Source organism: Gaeumannomyces tritici (genome assembly GCF_000145635.1).
Source record: "Gaeumannomyces tritici R3-111a-1 unplaced genomic scaffold supercont2.3, whole genome shotgun sequence".
Taxonomy (NCBI): Eukaryota; Fungi; Ascomycota; class Sordariomycetes; order Magnaporthales; family Magnaporthaceae; genus Gaeumannomyces; species Gaeumannomyces tritici.
The window spans coordinates 1,645,018-1,672,878 of record NW_008804547.1 but is presented as its reverse complement, the minus strand read 5'-3'; the positions used below and the strand labels follow the sequence as shown (position 1 = coordinate 1,672,878).

The 27,861-nt window shown below is 60.0% G+C and overlaps 13 protein-coding genes across 14 annotated transcripts; 5 read left to right on the top strand and 8 right to left on the bottom strand.

The window, feature by feature from the left end:
* Positions 1 to 29: 29 nt before the first annotated feature.
* Positions 30 to 676, top strand: GGTG_05680 (hypothetical protein; the record flags this gene model as incomplete). Its single annotated transcript, XM_009223486.1, has 1 exon — positions 30 to 676. The coding sequence occupies exon 1, from the start codon at positions 488 to 490 to the stop codon at positions 674 to 676; it is 189 nt and encodes a 62-aa protein (XP_009221750.1). The 5' UTR covers positions 30 to 487.
* Positions 677 to 2,173: 1,497 nt separating this feature from the next.
* Positions 2,174 to 2,383, top strand: GGTG_05679 (hypothetical protein; the record flags this gene model as incomplete). Its single annotated transcript, XM_009223485.1, has 1 exon — positions 2,174 to 2,383. The coding sequence occupies one exon, from the start codon at positions 2,174 to 2,176 to the stop codon at positions 2,381 to 2,383; it is 210 nt and encodes a 69-aa protein (XP_009221749.1).
* Positions 2,384 to 2,900: 517 nt separating this feature from the next.
* Positions 2,901 to 4,679, top strand: GGTG_05678 (hypothetical protein; the record flags this gene model as incomplete). Its single annotated transcript, XM_009223484.1, has 5 exons — positions 2,901 to 3,122; positions 3,176 to 3,437; positions 3,523 to 3,754; positions 3,835 to 3,927; positions 3,989 to 4,679. 5 exons carry the CDS (start codon positions 2,901 to 2,903, stop codon positions 4,677 to 4,679), a joined length of 1,500 nt encoding a protein of 499 aa, XP_009221748.1.
* A 1,104-nt stretch (positions 4,680 to 5,783) lies between these two features.
* GGTG_05677 (hypothetical protein) lies at positions 5,784 to 8,512 on the bottom strand. Its single transcript, XM_009223483.1, has 2 exons — positions 7,061 to 8,512; positions 5,784 to 6,970 (listed from the first exon to the last, which is right to left on the bottom strand). The coding sequence occupies exons 1-2, from the start codon at positions 8,305 to 8,307 to the stop codon at positions 6,124 to 6,126; spliced, it is 2,094 nt and encodes a 697-aa protein (XP_009221747.1). The 5' UTR covers positions 8,308 to 8,512; the 3' UTR covers positions 5,784 to 6,123.
* A 172-nt stretch (positions 8,513 to 8,684) lies between these two features.
* On the top strand, positions 8,685 to 9,576 carry GGTG_05676 (40S ribosomal protein S20). The gene is made up of 2 exons (XM_009223482.1): positions 8,685 to 8,898; positions 9,014 to 9,576. Exons 1-2 carry the CDS (start codon positions 8,857 to 8,859, stop codon positions 9,320 to 9,322), a joined length of 351 nt encoding a protein of 116 aa, XP_009221746.1. The 5' UTR covers positions 8,685 to 8,856; the 3' UTR covers positions 9,323 to 9,576.
* Positions 9,487 to 12,279, bottom strand: GGTG_05675. Of its 2 annotated transcripts, none has more exons than XM_009223481.1 (4): positions 11,989 to 12,279; positions 11,763 to 11,897; positions 11,446 to 11,696; positions 9,487 to 11,337 (listed from the first exon to the last, which is right to left on the bottom strand). In XM_009223481.1, the coding sequence occupies exons 3-4, from the start codon at positions 11,485 to 11,487 to the stop codon at positions 9,799 to 9,801; spliced, it is 1,581 nt and encodes a 526-aa protein (XP_009221745.1). In that variant the 5' UTR covers positions 11,488 to 11,696; positions 11,763 to 11,897; positions 11,989 to 12,279; the 3' UTR covers positions 9,487 to 9,798. The 2 variants fall into 2 exon arrangements, with proteins under 2 accessions (XP_009221745.1, XP_009221744.1); XM_009223480.1 differs by having other exon boundaries at positions 11,446 to 11,642.
* Positions 12,280 to 12,642: 363 nt separating this feature from the next.
* On the bottom strand, positions 12,643 to 14,007 carry GGTG_05674 (beta-1,6-galactanase; the record flags this gene model as incomplete). Its single annotated transcript, XM_009223479.1, has 2 exons — positions 12,643 to 13,467; positions 13,546 to 14,007. 2 exons carry the CDS (start codon positions 14,005 to 14,007, stop codon positions 12,643 to 12,645), a joined length of 1,287 nt encoding a protein of 428 aa, XP_009221743.1.
* A 165-nt stretch (positions 14,008 to 14,172) lies between these two features.
* On the bottom strand, positions 14,173 to 14,460 carry GGTG_05673 (hypothetical protein; the record flags this gene model as incomplete). The annotated part of the gene is made up of 1 exon (XM_009223478.1): positions 14,173 to 14,460. One exon carries the CDS (start codon positions 14,458 to 14,460, stop codon positions 14,173 to 14,175), a length of 288 nt encoding a protein of 95 aa, XP_009221742.1.
* Positions 14,461 to 15,587: 1,127 nt separating this feature from the next.
* On the top strand, positions 15,588 to 16,367 carry GGTG_05672 (hypothetical protein; the record flags this gene model as incomplete). Its single annotated transcript, XM_009223477.1, has 1 exon — positions 15,588 to 16,367. The coding sequence occupies one exon, from the start codon at positions 15,588 to 15,590 to the stop codon at positions 16,365 to 16,367; it is 780 nt and encodes a 259-aa protein (XP_009221741.1).
* Positions 16,368 to 16,435: 68 nt separating this feature from the next.
* Positions 16,436 to 18,685, bottom strand: GGTG_05671 (isotrichodermin C-15 hydroxylase). The gene is made up of 4 exons (XM_009223476.1): positions 18,502 to 18,685; positions 18,271 to 18,421; positions 17,515 to 18,196; positions 16,436 to 17,437 (listed from the first exon to the last, which is right to left on the bottom strand). The coding sequence occupies exons 1-4, from the start codon at positions 18,568 to 18,570 to the stop codon at positions 16,750 to 16,752; spliced, it is 1,590 nt and encodes a 529-aa protein (XP_009221740.1). The 5' UTR covers positions 18,571 to 18,685; the 3' UTR covers positions 16,436 to 16,749.
* An 881-nt stretch (positions 18,686 to 19,566) lies between these two features.
* Positions 19,567 to 23,476, bottom strand: GGTG_05670 (calcofluor white hypersensitive protein). Its single transcript, XM_009223475.1, has 7 exons — positions 23,120 to 23,476; positions 22,522 to 23,022; positions 22,318 to 22,444; positions 22,150 to 22,188; positions 21,971 to 22,055; positions 21,856 to 21,901; positions 19,567 to 21,800 (listed from the first exon to the last, which is right to left on the bottom strand). The coding sequence occupies exons 1-7, from the start codon at positions 23,211 to 23,213 to the stop codon at positions 19,795 to 19,797; spliced, it is 2,898 nt and encodes a 965-aa protein (XP_009221739.1). The 5' UTR covers positions 23,214 to 23,476; the 3' UTR covers positions 19,567 to 19,794.
* Positions 23,477 to 23,862: 386 nt separating this feature from the next.
* GGTG_05669 (hypothetical protein) lies at positions 23,863 to 25,284 on the bottom strand (the record flags this gene model as incomplete). Its single annotated transcript, XM_009223474.1, has 1 exon — positions 23,863 to 25,284. The coding sequence occupies one exon, from the start codon at positions 25,282 to 25,284 to the stop codon at positions 23,863 to 23,865; it is 1,422 nt and encodes a 473-aa protein (XP_009221738.1).
* A 1,322-nt stretch (positions 25,285 to 26,606) lies between these two features.
* GGTG_05668 (hypothetical protein) lies at positions 26,607 to 27,659 on the bottom strand (the record flags this gene model as incomplete). Its single annotated transcript, XM_009223473.1, has 3 exons — positions 26,607 to 27,116; positions 27,176 to 27,414; positions 27,500 to 27,659. 3 exons carry the CDS (start codon positions 27,657 to 27,659, stop codon positions 26,607 to 26,609), a joined length of 909 nt encoding a protein of 302 aa, XP_009221737.1.
* Positions 27,660 to 27,861: the final 202 nt, after the last annotated feature.

Genomic DNA, 27,861 nt, shown 5'->3' with positions numbered 1-27,861 from the left:
ATGCCCTATCCGGAGGAGCGTCTCGTGCTCGTCACGTGCACCCGCCGCGCTCACCAGTCCACCGGTTCCAGTTGGCGATCGGTTCCATTGACTGTCGATAGCTCAGAGATGGAGGCCACGGCTTCTCATTGACACACCCCTTTCTCTATCTCGATTTGCCGGCAAAGGCGTTTGTCCGGACCATTGTCCAGTGCTTTGTTCCAGCCCTTACGGTCTTGGACGGCTGTCGACAATGGACACGGATAAAGGAAACGTGCTGGGTAGCCATACCGAAACGCAAGATGGGGAGCAACGAGCACACAATCATTTGGTTTGGTCTTGAACGAAAAAAAATGAGATATAAAGTGAACTTCAACCTGGTTCGAATCTACCGGCCAGCAGAGTTACATTCGTCATCGATAGCACAAACCCCCAGTACACTCACAGCCGTCGAAACACGTCTCAAACTCTGCACCACCACTCTCTTCTTTACATCATTTCTTTCCAAATGGGCAGCACCACTATCACCATACTCGACTGCATCTGCAGCTCCTGCGCGTCTGAGGACCACCGCCAATGGTACAACGACCGTGCCCGAGAACGGGGCGGCGAGGAAATCCCCCCTCCAGAGAAAGACTTGGTGTGCATCCGCACCGGGAAGGTCGTTGTTTATGGCGTCAAGCCAAATGGAAAGTAGGTCGGCCCGGATATGTGGGTAGCGCGTGGTTCCGGGGGGGGGCGACGTGTAGATATGAAACTGTTGATGCGTGGCCAAGCTCCTCGAACGCTGTGACACACATCAAGTCGATCAGCCCGTACCATCAGATGCATGATGAGAATATTACAACTTCTTTTTAACGCTTATCGATCAACTACCACGCAATGAATAGTGACGTGTGATACGGCCAAGCCACGAAAGCCAATGTGAAGATGCTGCTCTTGGTCCTTGGCGTACCCACAGAAGCCACCCATGCTCGGGTATCCATCACAAACGACGTCGCACACGTGTGCTAAGAGATCTTAATCCCCGGGAGCTTTTTGTCCCTATTTATGTACGTACCACTTGACCTATGCGTAGGCAGAAGATGGTGGTCAAGCTGAGCTGCCCACTCGACAGCCCGGATTATGCGCATAAGCCACCAGACCTAGCAGTAAATACTCCCTGTCGTAGTATACGACGACGGTGGAGTGGTGGATATTGCTAATCACTTGCAATTTCGTAGCGGTTTACAAGAGTAGTATCGGCTGGAATCGTGCGATTGCGTGGCCTGTTGGGGGCACATGGGAGGCGGGTCGCCTCCACCGCGGTTGGTTGTGGGCGCGGCCCGCGGAGCACCGGTTGCTTCTTGACAGCCAGGTGCGGTGCCAGGTCCAAGGTGTCGGTACTTGGGCTCCTTTGCTTCTAGAATTACGAAAAAAATAAAAAATATTTAACCTCCCGTGTCAAGCCCAAAGTCTATTCCAGAGCCCGGGGTACCTAGGTGGAGGGCGTGTGCTCCACCAACGGGACATGACAACAAACGAACAAGGAAAGAGGTTAGATCGACGGACCAGATTTGGGTGGTGATGCCCAATGCGGAAGGTAACGGAGACGGTAGCGATGGCGTTGACAGATAAACCCTTCGGAGCTGGGGAAGGAGTGGGAGAGTTGTTTGACTAAAAATAAAAAAAATAAAAAAAAAAAATGGACAGGAGACTGCATGACATTGTCAGGACACCAGGCAGCCAGCGTCGTGACTCGACTGACAGCAGCACAGACTCCGGACCTTGAATGTATTCCGAGAAGGATACCACATCGCAGTGCAACCCCGCAACACCAGAGCAGACCGGCCAAACCAGACAGATCCCCCATCCCGCTAACGCGCCCGGATGATGCCACCCCCTTGCCCCGCCCGTCGCGGCTGATTGATCGCGTCAAACCTTGAACTCTATCGTCCACGCCTTGAGCCTTAAATGGGGTCCACTATCCTTCGGATTCAAAGTCGGCACCGCCCAGTGCGGGTTTCTCGCGACAACAAAGAATAAGACAGGAGAGAAAGAGAACAAAGAGGGGGGAGGGGCGGCAGAGAATACCCGTCGCCACATCAAGAAGCCAAGCAAGGAACTCGGCAGGTCAAGCCGTCTCAGACGCAAGCGCAAACTTGGCATGCTGGAGCTAACTACGAGTAAAAGAGGGATGTTCCTTCACGTGGAGATGATGGTGCCGTTTGATTCCAAGCGTCGCCAGCGCCGCCTTGCTCCGAGGCCATCACCAGCGTTGATCAGGGCGCTATTGTGGGCGACACCTCTAGCTGAAGACGCTAGAGCATATGGCGGGCGCTATTGTGGGCCACACCTCCAACCGAAGACGTTGGAGTATATGGTGGGCGCTATTGTGGGCCACACCTTCAGCCGAAGACGCTAGGGCATATGGCGGGCGCTGGATACAGCAAGGCGGATCGTCGGCGCGCTCAAGCCGCGCAGGGAATCCCCTCGCTCAACCCCCGACCTACACGAGTAATGATCCATGGTGATGGACCTGGGATGTCACCGGACGTGATGCACATGTAGCCTAGTGAGGATCAAAGCACGACACCAGTCCAGGGTCCCTCGTGGGTCTGCATGTGAAGGAAATCCCCTGGTCCAGCGACGAGCGGGTGTCGTGGGATGGGATGGGATGGGATGGGATGGAGGAGCACGCCGCGTCCACCCCGGACAGATACAAAGAAGCTGCCGGCTGTTCTTGTGCTTTGTCTTGGTTGTCTGTCCCTCTCGAGCCGTCTCCGGAAGAAAGAGGGCATGTGCGGCCCCTGAATAAGGCCGGCCGTCTCCTTGTGACTGGTTGTGCCCACCTCCTTCCCATCGTGTCCACTCCTTCTTTTAGCTCGCCCCTTCACCTAACGCCAACCTCGACGATAACTCCAAGCCGCAGAGGCCCGACCATGAACAACACGGGCTCGCCGCCCGAGGGGGCTCCTCCCCCGGGGCCACCTCTCAAGTTCCAGCCGGGCGAGCGCGAGAACTACAACAGGGGCCCTGAAATCATCGGCGCCAGCTGCACGCTCGCCGTCCTAGCCTCCGTCGTCGTGTGCCTCAGGATCTGGGTCAGGATAAAGATTATCCGCCAGATGGCCGTCGAGGACTACCTCATGGCCCTCTCTGTCGTTCGTCGATCCCTCCCAAACTGGTTGCCAACCTTGACTGACACATCATATAGGTGATGCTGGTTGGCTTGGCTGTAACAAACGTCCCCATGGTATACAAAGGCGCAGGTCGCCATATGGAATACATCCCGCCCGCGGACCTGTCCGCCGCCCTTCATATCAACTTTGCCACCCAGCCCACGGCGCTGATTGCGCTGGGGATAGCCAAGCTGAGCGTCGGCACCTTCCTGGTCAGAGTGTCTCCATCCAGGTTCTACACCCGGTTCATTTGGATTCTCTTGGGGGTAACGGTGCTGTCGACTGGCGTCGGAACACGTAAGTCAACTTTGGCTTGTTTCGAGGCTTGCCGTACCAAAGACACTGCGGGAAAGAAACTAACTTTCCTCCCCCACTCTTCTAGTACAGATTATGCTTCAATGTCGGCCGATGGAGTTCATCTGGAACAAGGCCCTTCCCGGCGGTGGCCAGTGCATCCCCGGCGACGTGATGGTGTCTGTTGCTTACATCGGCTTCTCTGTCGGGATCGCCACCGACTTCATCTTTGCCGTTTTGCCGATCCCGATGCTTTGGAACGTGCAGCTAAACTGGCGGGTTAAGCTGGCCATTATGGGTATCCTGTCGCTTGGTCTATTGTGCGTGCCAACGCCTCACACCAACCTCTCGCGGTTGCAAGGAAGCCTCGTTTACTAACAAAGGTCTGGCCTGGAAACAGCACCACCGTCGCGGGTATTGTCAAGACCATGTTCATCGCGAATCTGGGGAAAGAGGGCGATTTCATGTGGGATAGCGTGGACATCACCATCTGGTAGGTTTTCGCTCGTCATCACGCAAACAAAGTCCCCATACTAATGCCCACCCCCTTCCAGGTACACCACCGAGATCGCCGTCGCCATCATCGCGGGGTCCATCCCCAGCCTAAAGCCGCTGTTCAAGAAGATCCTAGCTAGCACGTGGGCCAGGAGGTACGCCTACGGCGGCAGCGGGTATGGCGCCAACTCCAAGTCGAGGGGCGGCGGCACTGCCAACGCGGGCAGCAAGGTCAGCAAGGTCAGCAGGGCTCCCACGGCGGCGGCGGCGGCGGCGGCGGCACGGAGCAGCAAGATGCCGCCGCGGGCCAGCAAGCACATGAGCACCTTCGCGCCCTACAGCGGCGGCGACATCGACAACGACGACGACATGGCTAGCGGCAGGCTCGGCAGCAGCGTCTTTGAGATGACGCCCGGCCCGGGGGCCGGGCCGGCGGCACGGTTCGAGTCTCACGCCGTCGCGTTCCCGTCGCCCGTCGCCGCCCCCACCGGGCTTCGGCGGTCGGTGTCGACGGCGGGCGTCCTGGACGGGGACGCGCACAGCGCCACGGCCATCGGCACGGCGATAGGGGCTAGCGATGACGACGACGGGGCCCGCAGCGGCAGGTCGTCCGGGGAGAGCAGCGGCATCATCATACAGAGGCCAGGCGACGAGGACTACCTGCGGCCCGGGAGGATCACGAGGACGCTCGAGGTGTCGGTCGCCGTCGAGGACGCCTACCAGAGGAGGAGCGTCAAGGACATGGTATGACCAGGTGGTCCGTGTAAGGAGTAAGGATACGTGATGATACCAATGCAGTCGATTTTGATTTGTGTGCGAGGTGGTGTCACATGACATGACCCGTGGGTCACATGACACACCCACAAACGCTAGTATTTAGTCCTGGGATCGTTGGCTTCCTTTGCCGGCTTTCCCTTAATCCGACGGGTTGCACCTCCGACAATTTGTCACCAATGTTCTCTGGCCTCGACAGAGTGCCTTGTCTGGTCACCCGGAAGCCACGGCATAGTCGCACCGGCCGACAACATGCGCATTTGCCTCCGGGTCTGTGCGAGCTGTATGATCTCCAAAGGATCGTTTTGGATCCAACCCCTTTGGGACTAGCTCCTCCCACAAAACTATCTCGTGATACCCGCGCATTCCGAATTAATTGATACACCAAATGGTAGAAAATCGGGCCTCAGGCTGCCAGATTTATTTGACCAGCTTCGTCCACAACTGCAAGCAACTCGATAGCATTTTAGATAGCATTTTAACGCAAAATAATATCTTTTCGATCGTTCGCAAAGATAAGTAGTTTTTATTTCTTTAAACATTGAAATCGACGGAGCTGGGGAGGGTGTGCTCCGGTTCCCCTTGCTCCCCCAATGCAGGGCTTTCACGGGCCCCTCACTAATCGCAAATGGGCTTGGATCAGAATCTCTTCCTTTCGAGATAATACCGTGACGCCCAATCTCGACGCTGGCGTCGAGTTGGTTTGTTTCGCAGTCGCCCCTGACTTATCTCTTTTCGAGTTATGGCAAGTTTTTGACTGCTGACGGGCCCGCGACCTCCCCAAGTTTTGAACCCAACATCATCTCATCCCATCTCATCCCATCCCCTCGCGCCTGGCCTCGCGTCCACCTCCGCTCGTGCTCGCGCTCCTTCGGCTGGACCGGTACGAGTATTTTCGTCTCGGGTCGTGATCGGCATGCCAAGGCACGCCGCCAGCCTGCAGCGGAGGCTTTGGCTTGCTGGAGATCTGTGGAGAGGGCGTGTCAATGCTCCGAGGTCCAAGCGGCGGGCTATTAAATACCGGATTCTTGGTCTGAATTCTCCGCTGCTTCTTGGCAGCTCCTATGGACTGGGGGGGATTGTGCACCCCATTGACAATAACACCCTCCTAAGCCGGTTTAATTCAGCAGGCACATTAGATGAGTAGGGATTGCAGAAGTTCTTTCCACGCAGTTGCTCGATAATAGAGTTACCTCATCCGAAGCCCTTTTTCAGACTATTTGTTGAATTAAATCGGCTTGAGAGGGTACACCGTGATATGCCGTGTGTAGGTTATTCACGGTGAAACCATGTCTCTACGTAGCCGTCCTGCTCTAGATAGTACGTACCCAGTAGAGTGCCAGGGCCGTTGGAACCCCCGTCAGTGACAATATTGCATGCACAAGCGACCGCGACCGTGAAGCCCCCACTCCCTCCAAACTCATCCCGGCAGCCCACCGCGCGCCATCTTGCGCGCCCGCTGGTCCCGCCGGTTGTGGTTGGCCCGGGAGCTCTTGCTCGCCTCCTTGCGCCTCCTGGCCTGCTCCGTCTCCTTCTCACCCGTCGGCCCAGCGACGTTGCCGCCGCCGCCGCCACCGCGACCGCCGCCTCTTCCACGACCGCGGCCCCTGCCACGCCCGCGGAACGAGGAGCTGCCGCCGCCCTCCGAGTCCTCCGCGCCGGAACCGCTGCCGGGGCTCGCGCGCCACGCCGTCGACTCCAGCTCAGCCTGCGCGCCCGTGAAGGCGTACCTGGCCTCGAGCTTGCGCTGCTGCTTGGGGTCGCGCGACAGCATCAGGCCCCAGCCCTCGACCGCCTCGTCCGTCATGCCCGTCTCCATGCGGAGCCTGGCCCGGGAGGGTCCCCTGCGCGCCGCGGGCTCCCTCGCGAAGATGCCCGGGTCCGCCTGCCAGGCCTTGTAGAGGGCCTCCTCGGTCGCGCCGCCAATGTCGTCCTCGGCCCCGCCCGCCGCGTCCACGGTGCCGCCGACGTCCTCGGCGTCGTACGTGTCGTCGCGCTCGTCGTCGTCCAGGTCGAAGGTGGCGAGGGCCGACAGGATGGCGGCCTTGTTGGGGGCTCCTGACCGGTCCTTGAGGATATCGTCTGCGGTGCGGCCTGGATTTTGCTTTCCGAGGTGGAGTTTTGTCGCGTCGACGGTCAAGCTGTCCAGCTCGTCATTGTCGAAGATGCTGTGCCGAGTTGGTACTTGGGTCGGCCTGAGAGGCGGCGTCGCCCTTGGGGCCATGGATTTAGTGATGGATGGCTTTCGATGCCCAGTATTCGAGACGCTTTGGGGAATATCTAGGTTAGCAAGGCAGCCCACAATCTGGAAAGGGATAGACCAAGCCGATACACGGTGAGGAGATGCAATAACTTACAGCTCTTCGCTCCGATCGGCGCCCTGTAGGTGATCGGGTAGTGAGTCGTCCAACAGGTGCGCAACCACCTGTTCCTGATCCTCTCCGTACTCGTCCAGGAGCTTGGCCACAAAGCCGGAGCCGAGCTCGGGGAACAGATCCTGCACCTGTGTGATCTGCTGCATGCGATGGATGTGCATCTCGGTCGAGGGCACGCCGAGGTCCAACGCGACCCCCTTGCCCTTGTCGACCTTCTTCCGCACCAGCCGCCGCGCCGCCGGCTGCCTCAGGCCGACGCCGGGCCTCCTGAACCCGGCGAGCTCCCTGAGCACGGCCCTGGCCCGGCCGGCGGCGGGCACCGACTCGTTCCTCCCGAGCTGGCGCTCCAGGTGCCCGACGAGCGGCGTCGACGTCACGAGCTCGGCCACGAGCGAGTCGTCGGCCGTGGTCGGCCCGGCGCGGTGCGCGTCCGCGGCCGCCTTGAGCGCGTAGAGCTGGTCTGTCAGCGGGCCGTAGCTGCCGCTGACGCCCGCCGCCGGCCCGGACCCGGCATCGGCGAAGCCAACGACGCACAAGTACGTGGTGGCGACGAGGACGCGGCGCAGCGGCGGGTTCGTGGGCCGGAAGCACGAGACAAGCCCGTCGAGGAAGTCGCTCCCGGCCAGGAAGAAGACGCCGGCGGGCGGGGAGCGGGCGAGGAGGAAGTTGAGCCTGTCGAGCCGGCCCTCGAGCTCGCGCAGCTTCTGGGGCGGGTTGGCGAGCCCGGCCTCTAGGTCCGGGACAAGGGACTTCTTGAGGGCCGTGAGGGATGAGTCGAGCGCGGCGCGGTGGGCCGCCGGGAGGGCGGCGAGCAGGTCGACGACGAGGCCTTTGCTGTGCACGCGACACAGGTCCGCGAAGAACTCCCACCGCAGGAGCGGCTGGACCGCAGTGGCGATGGCGTTCCTGGAAGTGGTAGGGGAGAGCAGCAGGCGTCTGGTGAGGTCGAAGACGACCCTGCGCAGGGGCACCTGCACACCCGCCGCGGCGCCGAGGATGGCGGGCCCGGCGGAGGCAACCTCTTCCGAGAATGCGGAGAGGAATGCGGGGATGGAGTCGTCGGCGAGCGAGCACTTGGCAAACTCCGGGTCCGGGAGGGCCAGGTGCGCCTCAACAAGCGATGCCCATGCTGTCGTGCAGGCGGACCATTCGTCCGGCTGGATTTGCGCCCGCAGATCCGCCGTCAGAAATGGCGCAAAGGGCGGCAAGGCTGGCACCGGCGAGGCCATTTTCGGGCCTGGTGAGAGATGTTGATATGCAGCTTCTGGCAGAGACTCTTGTGTTGGTGCCCCTCCTTTTGGTGGCTAGAACAGGATCTAAGGAGCTATCACCACGACTCGCGACCCTTGACGCAAGAATGACAGAAGAGAGAGAAAAAAGACCAACTGAACGCCTGCTTTAACCTGCATCTCTGCTTCTTCTTGTAAGAGGAATTGCCTGAAGTAGGCTGCAGATGGCGTCCCTCAACCTCCGCCGCCTGAGTCAGTGAGCCACTCACAATGAACTCATCTCGAGCCAGGCAACGCTAGTCCCAATAGGGTACTAGCGCCAATCGCAAAGGGACCTCCGCTGAGCCCTACCCGCCCCGCGCAAAAAAGGACGCCCACAATTTTGGGCGCTGGTGGTTTTTTGACGTTTGCTTGATCCATCCAGAGAAAAAAAACCGACACATCGTCAACCTCCCTTTCAGCGACCATTCCCATCACTTTGCCGAGACAGAAACAGTCCGAGTCGTGGGAAATTATTCGCCAACCTCTACAAAAAAAAACCCAGTCAAGATGTCGTACAACAAGGACAAGGACATCGGCGGCGAGGCGCCCGTATGTTACCCTCCTCATCCCCCCCTCCGTCGCAACAGCTTCCACCAAAATGCTTCTGGCACGCTCCCTCCTTGCTCCCTGCTAACCGCCAACCCTCTTCTCCCCCTATCAACAGAAGACGCACAAGATCCGCATCACCCTCACCTCGCGCAAGGTGCAGTCGCTCGAGAAGGTGTGCACCGAGCTCATCGAGCGCGCCAAGTCCAAGGACCTGCGCGTCAAGGGCCCCGTCCGCCTGCCGACCAAGACGCTCAAGGTCACGACCCGCAAGACCCCCTGCGGCGAGGGCTCCAAGACGTGGGACTGCTTCGAGATGCGGATCCACAAGCGCCTCATCGACCTCAACGCCCCGACCGAGATCGTCAAGCAGATCATCGTTAACATCGAGGCTGGCGTCGAGGTCGAGGTCACCATCGCCGCCTAGGCGGGGTGACGACGACAGCATGGCTGGGACGGGATGGACAGTGTGCCGACGACCGGCTTTCGAGACGGACCGGTCTAGACCTGGCGGGCGGCCAAGAGAGTGTGCTCCGAGAGGGCCTTGAACTGTCTTGGGACGACCTAGGAGCTAGGATTCAGATATTCGTGCCCAGTCAAAAACATCAAAATCCAAAAAAATAACGTTACGACAAAAGTTGCGTTTATGGACGCTCAATTCTCCCTCCTTTCAGCGCGCCCATGCTTCGTGAATGTCCCTCGATCGATGCAGAGACAACATGTAAATTCATCCGAAATGTCATCAAAGACCATAGGGCGCTTCTTCTACCCAAGTCCTGCTAGATACGTAACTTGGCGCTGTTCGCCTGAAAAAGAACCCCAAACGCCGTCAACCCCCCAAAACTGATGCCACAGTCGTCGGAAAAAAAAAAGAGATACGGGCGTCAACAGGGTACTGGTCGCTCAAAAGTCCCAAGTGCACCATTCCCTAAGCGGAGGCACCTCTGGCATGACGCCGCCGTGGAACTTGCCCGTGCTGACAAAGAATTCGTACGCGCCCTTGATCGCGGCGTCGTACGCCTCGGGCGGCGCCTCGGTGTCCTTGTAGTACGCGGGGGCGCCGTCGGGATTCCACACGCGCGTGGCCGGGCCGCCGTAGCCGCGCGTGATCGGGAACGGCTTGGTCGCGGAGCTCCCTTCTCGCGGGGTCTGCATGCTGACCGTCTTGCCCTTGAAGGTGGCCAGGGTGCCGTTCGGGTGTTTGGTGATGTAGCTCGAGGCCGGCGGGTGCTGCCGCGCGGCGTTGGGCGCGTAGGGCCCGGGCCCTGCGGCGGCACTAGCCGGCTGCTGCTGTTGAGGCGCGCCGCCGGTGGGGGCTCCAAAGGGGTGACCGGCATGGGCGGGTTGGCCGAATGGGTTTGCTGCCGGCGTCGGTTGCCCGAACGGGTTGCTGGATGCAGCTTGAGCTGGGGGCTGGCCGAAACCTGACGTAGAGGGCGCGGTTGGAGTGGCTCCCCCCATCTGGACCGACTGGTCCACTGCCGGCGCGGGGGCTCCAAATGGGCCTAGTGCTTGCGCCTGCTGCGTCTGACCAAACGGGTTGGGAGCTGGGGCTTGACCGAACGGGCTGGCCTTCTGGCCTAGAGCCGAAGGCTGGCCAAACCCGGCTGAGCTACCGAGCGCTGATGGCTGCCCGAATCCGCTCGCGCCGCCGAGCGCAGAGGGCTGCCCGAAACCGCCTGCGCCTGCAGTTGTAGATGCCGCAGCTGCCCCGAAAGGACTGGGGGTACTGGTCTGCACGGCCTGCGCGGCCTGCGCGGCCTGCGCGAAGGGACTTGGGGTAGCATTGCCGCCAAAGGGGGTTGAGCTGGTGGCGGCGACGGCCCCGAACGGGCTTGCCTTCTGGCCCAACGCCGACGGCTGGCCGAACCCGCCCGGTGCGGCGCCCATGGCGCTGGATTGCCCAAACGCAGGGGCTGCCGACTGCCCGAATGCCGGCTGGCCAAACCCACCGGGCTTCGCGGCCTGCCCAAACGCGCCCCCCGCGGGCTGCGCGCTCTGGCCGAACGTGGGCGTGCCGAACGCGCTGGGCTTCTGGCCCAACGCCGACGGCTGACCGAAACCACCACCACCACCACCACCACCACCACCGGCGGAGGGCTGTGCGGCTTGCCCAAAGGCGGGAGTCCCAAACGCGCTGGGTTTCTGGCCCAGTGTCGACGGTTGACCGAACCCACCGCCAGCAGCAGGCGTGGCCGACGGTGCGCCGAATGCGCCGGCCGAAGGCGCGCCGAACCCGGCCGCCGGCTGGCCAAACGGGCTGGCCTGCTGCTGCTGCTGTCCGACGGCGAAGACGCCGCTCGTGTTGTTCTGCACCAGGCTCATGCGGTTCGGGTTCTTGTTTTGGGCGTCTATTATGTACTGCATCGCGCCGTCGAGGTTGCTCAGCGCGTTCTGCATCTGGCTGTCGGCTTCCCTGTATACGCTCTCGATCTGGGAGAGCTAAAAGGCGGGAGACAACATCAGGGTCAGCTGGAAGCGCGATGAGGTGGCTTGATCGCCACAGGGTCGAGTCCTTTGCGAGGGGGAGGGGATCGATGCGCGCCATACCGCTGCTTGTGGGTTCCCCATCGCCAGCCCCTCCTCGTACATGAGCCGGACCTCCTCGAAGCTCTGCTCGCGCGGGAAGCCCCCGAAGAGCTGCTCCGGGGCGTCACGGCCGGGGCCGTATGCGGACAGGATCCATTGCGGTCGGTCGGTCGTCAGGTCGATCTGGATGATGTCCTTGCTCAGGGAGAAGGGTATGTCTGGATCGGTTTGTTAGGACGGGGCCGGGCAGGCGCTGCGCGGATGAGGCGTGGCTGTTTTGGATATTGAATGAGATTATCGGCGCAGAACACCAAGCTGTGCCAATGGCCTGAACGCACCTTTGGGACGGTTGTTGCTGTTATTATTATTATTGTTGTTGTTGCCGTTGTTGTTGAAGCCGCCATTACCGCCGCCGCCGCCAAAGGCTCCGAAGCGGTTGTTGTTCGGGTTTGGGTGCTCGTATTTGCAAGAATCTGCCGTCCCCTCGTTAGCACCTCGGTCCGCTCTCCGGCCTCTTCATCGCTCTTCGGAGGGATCTGGGATCTGTCTGGGCGGAGCACGTACTGCCATACCGACAATTGCCCTGCTGGAAGAACCTGCAAATGGCCATGGTAGGCAGAGGGCCCTGGTTCCGATGCGCCGCAGCACCAGATGTGGGCGAAGAGGCGCAAATGACCGTCTCTGATGGGACGTGTGCGGTAAAGCGGATCGTGGGTTGTCTAGAAGACGTCGAGGGTTTACTAGCTTCAGCGGTGTGTGCCGGAGTCGAGGCGGTTGGGTATCTCGGGCGCTACTCGTCGACAAAAGAAGACTGAACTTTCGATTTCACCGGATTCGGTCGCGTTTCGTCGGCTTTGCCAGCCTCGCAAGAAAACGAGAAGAGCAAAGGTTGGGTGGAGCGGATGGGCCCGTTTGCATAAAATAGCATGTCTAATGCAGATAACGGATAACACACGATATGCGTTGGGCGTTATTGTACCGTTGGGACCCACTCGCCGTTTTCCGCTTTCAACGCTGCCCAAAGCGTCACCTTTGGTTTGTCACGCTTCTCATAGAAGATTACTCTCTTCAAGCTTGATTGATGCGACACAAGCCTCACATTCTCTCATACTACATACACTACATAGGCTATGGACATGAAATCATAGTCGGCTCTCAATATCGGCCAAAGCAACACTCTTACATGATCCAACAGTGATGCAAGCCACAATCGGGGCCTCACTGGGACAGCGTTCCCCGGATCTGCGGGATCAGCTGGTTCTGGACATACGACGGATTGCGCCAGTCGGACCAGTCGTGGTTCAGCACGCCCCAGGCCTCGTCGAAGTCCTGGGTGCCCGAGCGGGTGTAGTAGCTGCCGACGATGACCCAGATGAAGAAGCCGGCCTTGTTGTCGGCCGTGAATTGCGCGATGCAGGTGGCGTAGACGCGCTGCCACGTCGTCGCGTCCATGGCGAAGCCGTACTCGGTCAGCAAGACCGGGAACTTGTTGACGGCCGAGTCGCTGTGCGCCTCGAACCCGTTGTTGTACAGGTTGTTCCGGAGCGCCGAGCAGCTGCCCTGGTTGTTGTCGTAGTTGTGGATCTCGAGCACCAGCTTGTTCTCGAAGCCGGCAAAGTCGCTCCGAGCGAAGCGCGTCTGGCCCGGCGAGAGCGCCTGGCCGCGCACGATGGGCGTCACGAAGGTGTCGTAGTTGAGCCCGGAGATGAAGATGAGGAGGTTCGGGTTGGCCTTGTTGATGGCGGCGGCGCCCTGCTTGGCGTACTTGTAGAGCGTCTCCCAGTTGTAGTTGGCCTTGGCAGGGCCCGACGACGGCTCGCGGGGCTCGTTGCGCAGCGCCGAGCTCATCAGCGCAGGCCAGGCCTTTCCGTGGGCCGCCATGTAGGCCAGGCCGCGGGTCCAGTTGCCGGGATGGAAGGCGAGGTCGCCCCAGAAGGCATTGTCGTCGCTAGATCCGCAGCACCACTTGCCCGTGGAAATGTGGTTGTCGAGGTGGACGTACATCTGCTGCTTGGCCAGCTCGGCGGCGACAGCATCGAAGACCTTGATTTCGAAAAAGAAGCCAAGGCATGTCAGGACCCTGCTTTATGACTGCTTTCGGATAGATGGTGGCGCGCTTACCTGTAGGCGGGTTGACTTGGCAGTGAACTGCGGGTTCTTGGACAGGAACTGCGCCAGAAGGCGGGTGCCGTTAGCCTGGCCGAGGCCCTGCACAAACGCCTTGTCAAGCGGGATGTCGACGCCGCCGTTGTCGTAGATCTCGTCGATCATCTGGATGGCGTAGGTCAGGCGGATGGCGTTGAAGCCGACGCTCTTGAGCTTGGTCACGATGTACTTGATGCTCTGGTACTGCAGGCCCTCGGGGATCATGATCTCGCCGTGGCCGGGCCAGTTGGCGCCGGCGTAGGTGACCGTGTTGCCCGACGCGTCCTTCATCCACCGGCCGTCGGTGCGCAGCGGGCCGTTGGGCCACGCGGCAGCCCCCTGCCCCTGGACGAGCTCGGACGCCGGAGCGGCAGAGACCACGCCGGCGAGGAGGGCGGCCGCCGCCGCTAGCACGAAGCTGAAACCGAATCTGACCATTGTGCTAGTTGAGAAGCTAGGCAGGTGTCACGAGAAGCTCGCGATGGCAGGGGAACGACCAGGGACGCGCCTGGGAAAAGGCCGCGGCTATGGTTCCATTATATGGGAGCGCAGTGACACCCGCCGCCCGGTCACAACGAGCCTTTCAAGCGGCGGCACGCCTCGTCATTGGAGCGCGAGTAGCTCAAGGACCCAGGACCCAGGACCCGTATCGGCCCTCCTCCTTGTTGTGGAGGAGGCAAGGCGGGGAGAGAGGCTTGGGTTGCAGAGCAGTTGTGTCCAGGCCTTTCCCCCCGGCTCCGATATCCCCACGGCGAATCCCCATGGCTGGGCTCGTGCGCTAGTCGACCGAACGGGCGAGTCGGCTTGTCTCCTGCCGTTTCGGGCCAGCGTTGTCGGTACTTTTTCTCTGGGGTGTCGGCTCTCAAGCGAGCCGGCCTGGGTGTCGGTCATGTGGCGCGAGCGAAATGACGGCTGACGGCTGTTCCTGGATGCAACCCCTGACTCCCCGCTCTCGGGCGAACGTTGCGCTCATGTTTCCCCGCATGACGGCCCTGAAGAGGCGCAATCAACAGCCCCGCCCTCCTCCCCCGCAGTGGCGGCACTGGACCTGACACTGGACCTGCACTCGGATGAGGCCGCTGGAGAATCCACTCGACAGCACCAGACCAGACGATTCCCCCGCTATCTAGATTGCCAAGCTCACCCCCATGTGCTTGACATGCAACCAATATGCCAAGGTGACAAGCACATGTCGAGCCGGTCAATTAACGGCCTCTTTACCATATTGTCCAAAAGCCATCCTGTTTATCCGTCATGTTGGGCGCCAATCAGGCGCCATGCTGATACGACGTAGCCAGGGGCGTCCTCCCGTCGGGTCTGGCATGTTGTTTGGGTTTGCGGCCTTCCCGACCCGTTCCACTGCAACATTGTCGACGCCCCCATCACTGATACTCGTCATCGTCTTCCTTTTGCCCCCTTCGCAGGAAGGCAGACAAAAATCCAGAGGTAGGCCAAGAAGGCTGTCCCGGCGCGGGTGCCAACCTACATATGCTCCTCTGGACCGTATCTGTTTTCTAACCGCCAATCTTTTTGCTGTTCCACCATCTGTGTTGCTTTCTTGAACCTTCTATTCGGTATCCTTCCATATTTCTCCTGAAAACAGATTGTTCCAAAAAAAAATTGTTGCCAGGTATGTAAGTGGCACTCGAATTGGGTCAGATTGGCCATCACGAGATGCCATCCCAAAGCGAGGGAGAAAAGCGGCGCTCGCAAGGCCGGGCCCTGACTGTCGCCACATATCTGGCTCCTACGTTTCTTGATGTAAATAAAACGCATGGTGCCATCCTGAGGATATCTCCCCGAAAAGTCTCCAGAACACCAGCGGAAATCATCCAAGAAGTGTCCGAGAACATAGCGTTGCGATGTGGCCGAAAAGGCGCCGTCTTATACGTATGAAAAGATTACATATAAGGAAGAGCGACAGCAGGATGTGCTATCTTGGGTTTTGTAGCCTGCAATGATCGAAATACATCCAACTTCGACATCCTCACACCAATCAACTGTAGCCCTCGTCAACAATGACAGCCCCTCTCGAGCTCTTCGTCTTCCCCTGGGGCGTCTACCCCCGACGCGTCCTCCTCTACCTCGCCGAGAAGGGCCTGGCCGGCCACCCCCACATCAAGATCACCCAGGTGGACGTCGCCAACCAGATGAGCGCGCCGGGCAAGCCGCCGGGCTCCGTTCCCGTGCTCCGCCTTCCGGACGGGACCTTTGTCAAGCAGTCGGTCGCCATCCTCGAGTACATCGAGGACGTCTGCGACGCCCCGGACCCGTCTCAGCCGTGGCAGGCCGACCTCGCCGCCGCCGCCGCCGCCGCCACCACTGTGACGGGGAGCATGCGCGGCGGCGACACAGCGGCGCGCCGCGCCCGCGCCCGCGAGATCCTGGCGCTGGCCGACGAGGCCAACAGCCACTTCGGCCTGGCCGCGCACAAGGGCGCCCGCGTCTTCGTTGGCGCCGAGGAGACGGACCCAAAGGCCGCGCGCCTGGCCATGGAGTACTGCCGCAAGGCCATGGGGCTGCTCGAGCCGTACTACGCCGACGACGAGCTGCCGCTGCTGGAGCGGGGCGGGAGGGGCGTCACCATTGTGGACTGCGTCGTCTTCTCGCTGATTTCTTTCGCCAGGGGTTTGTACGACGTCGACCTCTGCTCGGGGCCGGCCGGCGAGGAGCTACCCAGCCTGCGGAGGTTCGCCGAGTGGTTCGGGAAGAGGGAGAGCGCTAGGCTGCCAGAGGGGGAGTTTTATCCAGCACCTATTAAGGAGTTGACGGTTTTCATTCCAGAGAATGAGGAGTAAGAAGGGGGAAGTAATATGGCATGAGAGCAGTAGGGGTGGTCAGGCCAGGTACCTCGAAAGGCCTGTACTCGACTGCTCGTCGACCGGTACTTCCGTTGCGGCTCCGATCAAAGATAGCGCGAAAAAAATGAAATCATTCGAACCACTTTGAATCGAGAGTGCATTTAAACACTGGCGGGTAAAGTAAGAAGGAGGTCGTCAGTACTCTGGAGTCTACATACTCCCCCGGCCATTGCAACACGAACAAGTCATGTACTGGAGATATCTACAGGACATAGCCACAGATCCCCAGTGCCATGTCAGCATACTTGACAGCCTTCATGTTCAAATCAAAGCTCTGTATCTGGCCAAAACAAAAGATTCAGACCCTAATCCCCTGCCCTTACAGCCCCTCACGCTCCCTAAACTCCACTAGCGGCCCCTCCTTGAGGCTGGTAAAGGTGTCAAAGAGCTGGAACTCGCCGATGCGGTGGCGGCCGTACTCGGCGCCGGGCGCGCCGCCCTCGGACGGGTCCTGCACGCCGACGGGGCGGCGCATGTCGTACGTGAAGAGCACGCGGGCCAGCGTCGTCGTCATCTCGACGTAGGCCAGCCCCTTGCCGATGCAGCCGCGGGGCCCGATGCTGAAGGGGCAAAAGGCGCTCTGGGCCGCGGCCACGTCGGCCTCGGCCACCAACCCCCCGCCACGGACGCGCGGCGAGCCGGCGATCCAGCGCTCGGGCAGGTACGAAAACGGCTCCGGGTAGTAGTCCGGGTTGTGGTGGACGGCGTAGTGCGGGGTGCCGACGACGGTGCCCCGCGGCAGGCGCTCGCCGTCGACGACGGCGCCCCCCGCGAGCACCTCGCGCGGCAGCAGGCCGCCGACCGAGGGCGACAGCCGCATGGCCTCGTCGATGCAGGCGCGCAGGTACGGCAGTGACGCGAGCTGCGCGCCCTGCCGGATGTCCTCGACGCTGGAGAAGGTGCCGCGCACCTCGGCGGCGGCGCGCGCCAGGGCGGCCGGGTTGCGGACCAGGTAGAAGAGCGTGGCGGCCATGGCGGTCGATGTGGTGTCGGAGCCGGCGATGATGCTGTTGTTTTGTGGGGTGTGAGTATAGAGTATAATAGAGTGCCCATGGTTTTTTTTTCTCCCCCAAGTGCTACTTACAGCAGGTTCGACTCGGACCACAGCTCCCCCTGCGCGAACCCCAGGCCAGTCTCGGGATCGCGGGCGCGGAGGAGGTAGTAGAAGAAGTCGCGGCGGTCCGTCTCGTCGCCGAGCTTGGTGCGCTCGGCCAGCTGGGCGCGGCTGTAGACCATGTAGCGGGCGCGGCCGGCGGCGACGGACGGGAACAGCCACTTGTCGAGGTTGAGGCGGTCGAGCACGGGCATGGTGCCGCAGATGAGGTGGCGGCGGGCGGCGCCGCCGACCAGGTCCATGGCGAAGCGGTTGTCGTCGCGCTCGAGCATGTGGAAGGCCTTGCCGAAGGCCAGGTCGCCCAGTATGTCCATGGCGAGCCAGTTGCACCAGTCGGCCATGTTCTTGGGCCCCGTCCAGCCCTTGGACTCGGCCGTGGCGCCACGCCCGATCTCGGCGCAGAACTGGCGCTCGTTGGCCAGGATGTAGCGCTCCATCTCCTTCATGGCCGAGTCGGAGAAGGCGTGCGAGAGCACGCGGCGCTTGCGCGCGTGCATCTCCTTGTCGCGCGAGTTGTGCGTGTTGGGCGTCGGGTGCACAAAGGCGTCGTAGAACTCGGCCTTGCGCACGTTGGCCCGGAACCCGTAGACGTCCTTGAGGGCCGCGGCGCTGTTGATGGACACGCTGTTGGGCCCGAACCGGACAACGCGGCCTTTTTGGGTGCGATGCTTGATGTCAGCATTGGACTTTTTGATCTTCCCCATTGGAGCTTCCAGGGCTCCGTACCATATTTCTCATGCAGTCTCCAAAACTCCAGGTGCCGGTCGCCCTTGTAGGCGTGGTAAAGCTGGTGCAAGTTGGATATCCGCGCCAGAAAAGGACCTGGGTATTTTGCTAGCGGGTGAAACCAGAGTCTATACACGACAACGCATGATACCTGGGGGCGGCTCCTGTTAGCGACTGGTCTTGTCTTCTCCTTTGTGTCTCACGACTGCCTCCCGTAGCGCGTTGGCTTACATAGGCGACGCCGGCAGCGGCAAATATGCCGAGCCAGGCCAGTATATGGCCCGAGGTAAACGCTGTCATTGCTTCGTGCGAGGCCTGTACGGTCGCTGTATCTTGGAGACAGCTACTAGGCCAGGGAGAAAAAGTTGGAGAAACAAAAAGCAGAAAAGAATTGGGGTTGGCCTGCAAAGAAAAGATAACGGGGAAACAACGGAGGCTACTGCGGAAGATGTCTGACAGTAGCGGAAAGCGAGAGGAACTTGGGCGCATTTAGACGTATCGAGGGCGTCTTACCCAGCCAGTCTCGGCTTGACGCGGCACAACAAAACAGCAGCCCGCCTGGGGAAGGTGGGGTCCCCAATGGGGAAAGAGTTTCGACAGCGGTGGCTGGCCGCACGGCTTTGATGCGCTCTGACGCTCCAGACAAAAACATGGACGAACGTTGATGCATGGTCAAGGATAAGGAGGACTAATGGTCAGCACTGCGATGCGGCTACTCGAGACGCCCTGGGTGGCCATCAGGCCCGACTGTTCTCGATATAGCAGCTCTGGCTGCTGTTTTGTTGTGTGCCCTCACCGACAGCCAACAAAGCACCCAACGGCTCCCCCGCATGCAAAGCCTGGCCCGGCTCCACCTGGTGCCTTATTCCTACCAAAGCCGAAACTGCAGCGTCGGGGCATTTCTTTGTTTGAGTGAATGCTGTCGTCACATTCCAGATCGGGAAACACACCTTCTCAGCGCTTGTTCGTCATGTGTTCCGCCGACCCCCCCTGCCCACCTTCTCGGTGGGGCCAATTACGTTGGGGATTGGTTTTGATGTTGATCAGATTGGACAGCCCAAACTAGCAACGCGGAAAAGGAGCTCAGCCAGCGATGGGATGCAAGCTGGGACCGTGGGATCCTTGCTTCTGCATTGCCGGGTTTTTTCTGGACGCCCCCAGTTCCTCCCGCGGAAATCATCCCGTTAGCCGGCCTTTCGGCCTTGGGAGGGAGGGCAAGGAAATCATCGGCCCGCCTCGTCTCGGCGACCGTCCTTGAATGCTTCTCCACTCACACTGCCGAGTCGGAGCCACGTGCACAGAATATGATGTATGGTTGCAACAAAGGAATCTTATTTTTTACTCGCCCGCTCAGCGGCTTATCGTACAGCTTGCATCATCCCACTCCACGCGCACTTCAAACCACCACACCCGACATATCAGCTCGCGTACACATAAGCAGGAAATAAAATCCGGCATCCCGTCTTGGCAAGATATGATAGACACAGATTTCACCCTTTTACACACCGCGCCCCATCTCGTGCTCTAGTAGTTATAGTACCTTGGCTCGTCGAAAACGTGGTAGCGGTGCCCGCGGACACCCTCGCCGCGGAACAGGGCCGGGAACCGCCAGCCCTCGGGCAGCTGCTCCTCCTCGACCCGAGAGTTCCTCGTGTCGGCGTCGATCTCCCACGCCCTCGCCGCGTCGAGCGAGCCGGACTCGGGCACGACAAACTTGCCCACCTGCAGCTCCGTGTCCGTGATGGTGCCGCGGCTCACGCGCGCGTACCCCACGCGCCGCAGGCCCTTGAAGAGGATGTACTCGCACCATCGGTCCCAGTCGCTCGAGTCAATATCGTGCATGCCGGAGCCCTCGCTCACGTATGTGTTATAGTTGCCCTCAAGCGGCCGCGTCACCAGGTAGCTGAGGAGCACCGACGGCCGGCTGGACGACCCCATGAGGTCGCGCATGTAGATGGACTGCTGCCGCCGGTCTTCCGGATCCTCCTCCTGGCCCGAGTGGAACACAAAGATGTCGACCAGCGTCCCGAACACGTCGATCGTCGCATGGATCGCCGGCGCCAGCTCGCCCACGGGGCTGGGCAGCAGGTGGTGCGTCGAGTTGACGATGGGGTACTTGGACAGCAGTGCCACGCCCCATGTGTGCTTGTTGGGGCCCGGGCCGTAGTCGACGTACATGCCCAGGTCCTCGGCGATGAACTGCGTCGAGTCGCGGTTGCCCATGATGATGCGCTGCTGGTCCGACTCGAGGAGGCCAACCACGTCGAGCTCCGCGTCCCGGATGAGGTCGCGCATTCGCCGCTCCGAGCTCCACATGTCGTTGTCGAGCCCGAAGTGGATGGTCCAGATGCCAGCCGTCAGCACCCTGTCCGACCCGTGGTAGGGCTTGTAGTCGTTGGTGGGGAACCGGAAGTACGACGCCACAAGGAAGAGTACGTTGAGCGCCCCGAGGACGCTGGCGTAGTGCTTGCGGTGTTGCACAATGGCACGAGACGGCTTCTGCGCCTGCACGCCAGTTTTCTTGGGTGTCTTGGCCGCGTTGAGGTTGAAGACACCGCAGCCGATGAGGATCATCATCGTGGCCATGACCCAGTCCGTGTGCTCGCGCACCAGGGGGCCGCCGGGGACAAATGCATATGCGACGACCCAGACATGGAAGAGCACCATGAAGTTGTAGATGAAGAAGCCAAGTCCAAAGGTCAGGCCCGGCGAGCGCTTGGCCGCGTCCTTGAGCAGCGGAACGGCGACGGCCATCAGGTACGTCGCGAGACCGAGCGCGCCATAGTATCCATTCCAGTGGTGACGCGTAGTGAGAATGGCTGCGCCGAAGCAGCCCGCGCCATAGGCCGTCCAAAGGCTGGCCACGCCTGGCCGGTATGTACCGATCAGGATGCCGGCAGTCATGGCGAAGATGGTGTAGTAGGCCGATGTGTTGGAGGTCGGACCGCGGATCGGGTATCCGTCCCAGACCCAGAGGATCATGGTGCTCGTGTCAGAAAGCAGTGAGTGCAGAGCGAAGAACAGGCCGCCGATGCCGCAAGCCGCGAGGAAGTTGGAGCCAGTCTTGATCTGCGCCCCGGTGGTGTTAAGCGGGCCCTTGCGGCTGTAGCGCAAAGCGCCCCAGAGCCCAAAAACCAGGCCGGTGTAGTTCCATCCACCGCTGGGGGCATGCATGATGGGCCAGATCGGGTTAAGCGTGTGGTTGGCGAACTTGACAACGCTCGAGAGGACCAGGCCGACAAGCCATGAGAGAACACGGAGCTCCAGGCGGCCCTCATGGACCGACTCCGAGTGAAGCGTGGCGACCCATGACAGGCACTGGAGCGCGAGGCCGGCGCCGACGGTGCAGAGACGTTGGATGGGGTCCTTGACGAGGAATGCCAGCAGGCCCGTCAGGGATATAAGGTGGAAGAAACGCTGATTGCGGATAACAAGCCTCTTCAAGGGGCCAATACCCAGGAACATGGGGGCGATGGTGCACATGACAAAGGCCTCGAAGCCGGAAATGCCCATAAACCAGAGCGGGAAGTCTACCAACAGTTAGTCTACCAAGACGACGCAGGTCGATGCTTACGGGGCGCTTACACCAAACGACAGCACCTAGGCTGGTCAGGACGGACCAAAAGACGAACTGTTGATGTGGCTCAGGTTAGAAATGCTCATTCTGCTTGTGGAATGCTTTGGACTGAGGGCAACCAACTCCGTGGTAGACATCTGCCGCGATATCCATGATATCTGAGGGAGTAACTTTGGTGTTCGTTGCGGTGGCGGCGGCCTTTTCTTTCCTGCACGCTAGGGGTTAGACAAGATCTCGGCCAGGGTTGGACATAACATTGGAACAGCATTGTGCCACACTCAATGACAGCTAGGGCCACTTACTCCTTTTCAACGACGGCAGACGGCAGGGAAGAGGTCGCACTGTCGAAAATCCACATTTGCTTTAGAACGGATCCCAGAAGACTCTTCGTTGTATTGAGCAAGACCAAATACACTGTCGTGCAGGCTCATTTGCATCATGCGCTCTACGAGGGAAGCCAATTCACATACCCCTGGCTTGCCCCCTTCACATCCTTGACGACCACCTCAAAGCCATCAAAGTCCAGGGCAGTCACGGCGTCAAACGCCACGTCAAACAGAATCAGGGACCACTCGAAGAAGGCGTATATGGTGTATGCTGCAGGCGTCCACAAGTCAGCATCCATGGCCGCGCCACCCATTACCAGAGAAGCAGCGTGTTCAGGAGCCACTTACCGCCAGCTACCCTGTGCACCTTGTGCTGGATGAAGAAGTATACCAGCGGCACGAGCGTGCCGAAGAAGCCGAAGCAAAAGTACTTGCGGTACCTGATCGCCTTGGGGTTGGGCGGGCTGAGGGCGATGCAGCCGGCGGTCCAGGGGATGGTGCAGACGATGTACGAGATCATGAGGATGTCGTGCCAGTCGTGGTCGTCAGTCGACGTGACGTATGTCCAGCCGCCGCAGGTCAGGGTGCGGACCACGCCCATCAAGCCGACGAACTTGGCCAGGGCGCCGCCGCGCGCGCGCGTGAGGAGGTACCAGAGGCCGACGAGGGCGAAGCGGGGGCCCGACGTCAGAGCGATGAGGAGCATGAAGACGGAGCGCTCGGGGTAGCGGTCGCCGATGGTGGCCGAGACCGATGGGAACCACTCTTCCGGATAGCCGTACCACTCATTCTGGACGATCTTGTGGTAATGGAGGTACAGGCCGACGGCGAGGGCGAGAAGGAAGGCAGCTGGGAGGCGGGGAGAGTCCCGACTTTGGTCAGCCCATGCGCCGCGTGATGCGCAAACGAGGAATTGGGGAGGAGCAGATAGAGGCCATGGACCTACAGTATGCCATCGCTGTGTGTAGCCAGCTGACCCACTTCCCGTTCAAGGACAAGAGCACGCCGGCGTCCTTGTCCTTGTATTTTGGAGGCGCCATCTTGGGCGGGCTGGGGAGAGGACGGACGTCGATCGAGACGTGGGCGCGCCTCGCATCCGTGGCCGCGGTAGAAACGACAGGAAAAGAAAGGGAAAGGGGCAAAACAAATGGGCGAACGCAATCCTGCAGCGACGCAAATTACAGACACGCAAGTACAAACCAGAAAAACGAATGTGCGGGGAAGGCTGGAGGGTGAGAAAAAGAAGGCGACTTTGATGATGTCGAAATCGGGATTGTGAAGCTGCAAGCAAGCTCCAGCGGCGCAATTGCAAGCTGTCGGCAACAGCTGCGCGCGCTGGCCAGATCTTGGGTCGATTGGACGATCAGATCTCCTGGACCCACAATCTGACGACGCTGGCTTGGCATGGAGCATTACACGTGACGAGCCTTGTGCCCCTGTCAACCCCGAAAGCTTGAACAATACGACCTCGGTTCAAGATGCGAGAAGAGAAAAGAACTATACAGGGCTACAGCAGTAGGATGTTCAGGCTATCAATGAGCGCGAAAAGCTGCTACCCAGCTGACAAAGGAGACTAAGCTAGTAGGGCAGGGATATACAGCAACCCTGGGAAGCAATTGAAGGAGACAAACAGGTACTGAAGAGACTAGAACGAGAGTGATGAAGCCTGGCGCCGGCAGCTGAGTCCAACTAAGTCTTCCAACTTCTTCCGTATATACCCCCAAAAACGTAGTGACCGTTTGCGCCGGGCCCAGAAGCTGATGGTCCATAGCCACCACTGCGTGGATCAAGGGCGCCTCCGGGCGTAGTGACCCCTGCGGTTCCATTGCCTTTTGGCCGGTTGGAAATCACCGTGTCCCGATAGCCAGGGTGACCGAATGAGTGGCGATGACTTGGATATCCATACGACGAGGGGCCTCCAACGGAGGCGTTGACGGGGGCGGTGGTTGTTCCGGGTGGCCCAGAGTATACATGGCGGTATGGAATCCCATCTTTGCTGTCGATACCATCCCGACCATTAATGCCGTCCTTTCCATCGACGCCATCTTCGCCGGGGTGCCCCCGTCTCCCGGAACGCCCTCTCTTTCCTTCGGGGCCATCCGCCCCGCTACGTCCTTGCAGCCCGGGATCTCCGTCGTTCCCAGGGGGCCCGGGAGGACCTGGCGGCCCGGGGCTTCCACGCTCCCCGCGTGCCCCGGGTGGTCCCGTATCCCCTGGCCGCCCCGGTCGTCCGTCGTTTCCAACCTGGCCTGCTGGGCCCTCGGGGCCTGGTGATCCTCTTGAGCCTTGCGGTCCAGGAGGACCTGTCTGACCGGGATCTCCTTGAGCACCACGAAGGCCTGGGAGACCTTGAGGGCCTATAAGGCCAGGTTGACCAGCGGGCCCTTGAGGTCCAGCGTCACCCTTGCTGCCCTTCTCTCCTTTGTCGCCTCGCTCTCCCTTTTCTCCCCTTTCTCCTCTTTCTCCCCTTTGTCCTTTTTCTCCCTGTGACCCCTGTTGCCCCTGAGGCCCCCGTACTCCTTGTGTTCCTTGAATCCCTTGCGGCCCTTGTGGCCCCTGGACACCATCGGCCCCAGGCGGGCCCGGCGGTCCAGGCAGCCCTCGGCCCCGGTGGCAGCGGTGGTGCTGGCAATGGAAGCATTTCGACGGGCGCGTCGTTGGTCTCGAGAACGACCATGGGGTCGGCTTGGGTGTCGTCGGCCGTGTTGACGACGAAGAACTACCGCCACTCCTGGGACGCGGCTTTCGTCTTCGATATCTCCGGCATAGGCACCACATGGCGATGGCCGTGATGGCCGTGAGGATAATGACGATGGCGATTATAGCGGTCTCGACACTTCCGAGTGCCCCGGTGGAGGAGGTGGCAGCTGAGACCCCACGGCCTGGCTCTGCAGTCGCGCCAGCGGCGAGTCCGCCAGCTTGGAACTGGTCAGGGTAGTTGGTGACAGTCCCAAGTAGAATGGTTGTTAGTTCGATCCGCGAATTCCGGGACACGGTCAGCGTCACATAATGTGATCTGACAACTGGGGTGTTGGTGTCTCTGGCAGCAATGCTATGCGACGTGGTGGTAATAAGTTTCGTGAGACTATTTGGGGAAGGCGCCGATGACATTTGGTTGGCTGTGTGCCCAGTTGGGAGTCTCATCTTTTTCTGTAGAGGGTTTGGTGACTAAGCGGTGCTAATTACGTCTCAGATTCGCAACAGTCCTGCGGCAATTTGGACACGCTCAATAATATATAAAAATATAAAAACAGGGCCACGGTAAGGAGGGAAAGATACAGTGATGGAAATGGGCACTCTCACGATGGGGCGTGAGCGTTTATCAAGCCCCAAAGATATACGCAGTCGGCTCTACACCATCCTGCTTGTGCCTCCAGGAGGGTGGCCACGGTGCCTGGGCCTCGTATAAAATGCGCCTTTCCCGAAAGGTGTGAGGCCCGCTTCGAAGACGTGAATAATATACCATTATCGTGTTTTCTAGGGGTGTCTGAGCAGAGCAGTGCCCCCAAAACAGCCGGGCGAATGGAGCACTGTCGCAAGCTGGACCACCCGCAACAGGCACGGCAGGTTGTTGGATTGTCAAGAGTATCCTGAGGCAGCGACTAGTGTCTGCCTACGAGATAATAATGCAGGAGGCCCACCGTCGAGGATATGTGGACGGACCGCGACCCCTGGAGGCTGTTGGAGGTCATCATGTGAGATTTGACCTTCTGCCGAATCATGTGTTACCAGCGGCGCATTTCTTGGACCGAAGTGCATGTTGGGTGTCACACCGTCACACCTGGGTGGAAGGACAACCGCCATTTCTGGCAAGCTGCAGGCTGGACACTTGTCCAGGGAGTACGCAAACATGGCAGCATGACCATGAGAATGAAGTTGAGGGGTTAAGCCACGAAATCGCATTTAATTGGTGACGGTAACATGGGCGGGATTGCAACGGACGCCAACATCCGCATACCCGGTGGAGAATTGGTGCTGACGATGCCGCTATCTTGACGATGGCTGCTGCTTATTGGCCATCGAGAGATGCAATTTCGGCTTAACACAAGGCCTGCGCATGGCCGAGAGGCAGGCAGATGATCGAAACGGGGCCATGAGCTTGCGTTCAAAAATGCGTCATACGTGCCTGGAATGCACGAACAACGGCTTGCCCGGCAAGGGGGTTGAACGAGGCAGAATCCGGGTTGAGACGGAGAAACTGAGCGGGGTCTGGACAAGTAACGATGACGTGCAGGCCTGATGTCGACGCCGGGAGAGGGTGTGTCCGAGTCGAGATGCCGCCGAACATGTGTCCAAGCTCCTATCCACAGCCCTGGACGCAGCCTATTTAACGCCATCGCTATGCAAAAGGCCCAACAGTACCAGGCGAAGTATTTGACAACAGATTGAGTGATAGGAACGGGGTCGCGCGCGCGATGGCCCCATGTAGCTGATTAGTGTGGACGGCCGAGGGCCGCCAAGCGGGCCCGAAGCTTCTCGTCGCCCACGTCCGAGAGCTGATTTGTTGCAAACTTGCGCAGGGCCCAGGTATCCCGAGCATTCTTGAGCTTTTTGCCCTCTGCGCTCGTGAGAAACTCTTCAAACCACGCGTCTTCGTCCATGTCGAGCGGAAGACTGGTAAGGGCACGTGCCCTCTGATCCCTGCTCCCCGCAACCGATGCGTCGCTGTCATGAACCGACTGAACGAGGCGCTCAAACAAAAGGCGGCGCGTCGGCTCTGGTTGAGAGCGCGAGAAGAAGAGAGCCTCAGACACGCTCGTGCGAGCCATTGCGCCAAACAGCAACTCGAGGGCCCCTGCTGTCTTCAGCACAGGTTGCACCGAATGGTAGTAGGCAAGAGCCCAAGTATAGTCGCCGCCCTGTGCCTGCGAGACCAGGATGGAGATAATGTCGTCGGCAAACTCGGGAAGAAGCGAGGGGTGTGCAAGGTATTCGAGAGCAAGCTATCAACCGGCAGTGTTAGGACGTGCTGACAAAGGCAGAGAGGCCGGAAACAACATACATGAAACTGTTGCCGATCCATGTGCCACAATCCTTTCATGAAGATCTGGTACTTATTGGGGATGCCAGTCTTCTGGCAAAACTGCTCGGCTAGCTGTGATCGCACGCCAAGGATGTCATCGTAATCCAGAAGTAGGTAGTACAGGACCGAAAGCTTGTGGTGTGCCGACATGTTGCTCTGGCAGACCTTCTGGTGCAGCTCGTGGAGGCCATTATCGCCCCTTGGAGGATACGACTTGGCTACCGTATTCAGCAGCAGGTCAGCAAGCCAATTCCGATTGGACGTGGAGGCTACAGATGCATTGGCGCCCCGGCCAGGGAATACCTTTGGTCACGCCCAGGGCTTTGAGAACTCGGTCGATGAACAGCACGCCATCGAAGCTCTTGCGGTACGTCTCGATTTCGCGGATCAAGTCTGGCGCGTACGGCGATCCGAGATCTGGCGGAAAGACCTGGTGGAACTGCGTGTAGTCGACGAACGCCATGATGGGAGCGACGCGGGCGGCGGACTATCGAGCGGGTGGCGGATGACGGAGCTTGTCCATTGACTTTCCCGGTCATCACTGTCTCAGACGCAGCTTGGAGCGAACGCCCACATGGTGGAGACAAAGACACGAAAGCACGTGATCTTGCCGTGCGGTGCGCCAGCCGTCTGGTGCAGGTGTGGCGTTAGCGCGTGGCTTGCGC

Coding starts and splice junctions, on each gene's coding strand:
- GGTG_05675 (XM_009223480.1), bottom strand. CDS start 12,034: ATGGCCATTTGCAGGTTCTTCCAGCAGGGCAATTGTCGGTATGGCA. Junction 11,898..11,988: donor GGGCAATTGTCGGTATGGCA/GTACGTGCTCCG, acceptor AGGGGACGGCAG/ATTCTTGCAAATACGAGCAC. Junction 11,643..11,762: donor CAGCAACAACCGTCCCAAAG/GTGCGTTCAGGC, acceptor AAACCGATCCAG/ACATACCCTTCTCCCTGAGC.
- GGTG_05670 (XM_009223475.1), bottom strand. CDS start 23,213: ATGGCGCCTCCAAAATACAAGGACAAGGACGCCGGCGTGCTCTTGTCC. Junction 23,023..23,119: donor ACACACAGCGATGGCATACT/GTAGGTCCATGG, acceptor CCCGCCTCCCAG/CTGCCTTCCTTCTCGCCCTC. Junction 22,189..22,317: donor GTGAAGGGGGCAAGCCAGGG/GTATGTGAATTG, acceptor GATTTTCGACAG/TGCGACCTCTTCCCTGCCGT.
- GGTG_05676 (XM_009223482.1), top strand. CDS start 8,857: ATGTCGTACAACAAGGACAAGGACATCGGCGGCGAGGCGCCC. Junction 8,899..9,013: donor ACATCGGCGGCGAGGCGCCC/GTATGTTACCCT, acceptor CCCTATCAACAG/AAGACGCACAAGATCCGCAT.
- GGTG_05677 (XM_009223483.1), bottom strand. CDS start 8,307: ATGGCCTCGCCGGTGCCAGCCTTGCCGCCCTTTGCGCCATTTCTGACG. Junction 6,971..7,060: donor GCCGATCGGAGCGAAGAGCT/GTAAGTTATTGC, acceptor TATTCCCCAAAG/CGTCTCGAATACTGGGCATC.
- GGTG_05671 (XM_009223476.1), bottom strand. CDS start 18,570: ATGACAGCGTTTACCTCGGGCCATATACTGGCCTGGCTCGGCATATTT. Junction 18,422..18,501: donor CCGCTGCCGGCGTCGCCTAT/GTAAGCCAACGC, acceptor AGCCGCCCCCAG/GTATCATGCGTTGTCGTGTA. Junction 17,438..17,514: donor TGGTCCGAGTCGAACCTGCT/GTAAGTAGCACT, acceptor ACAAAACAACAG/CATCATCGCCGGCTCCGACA.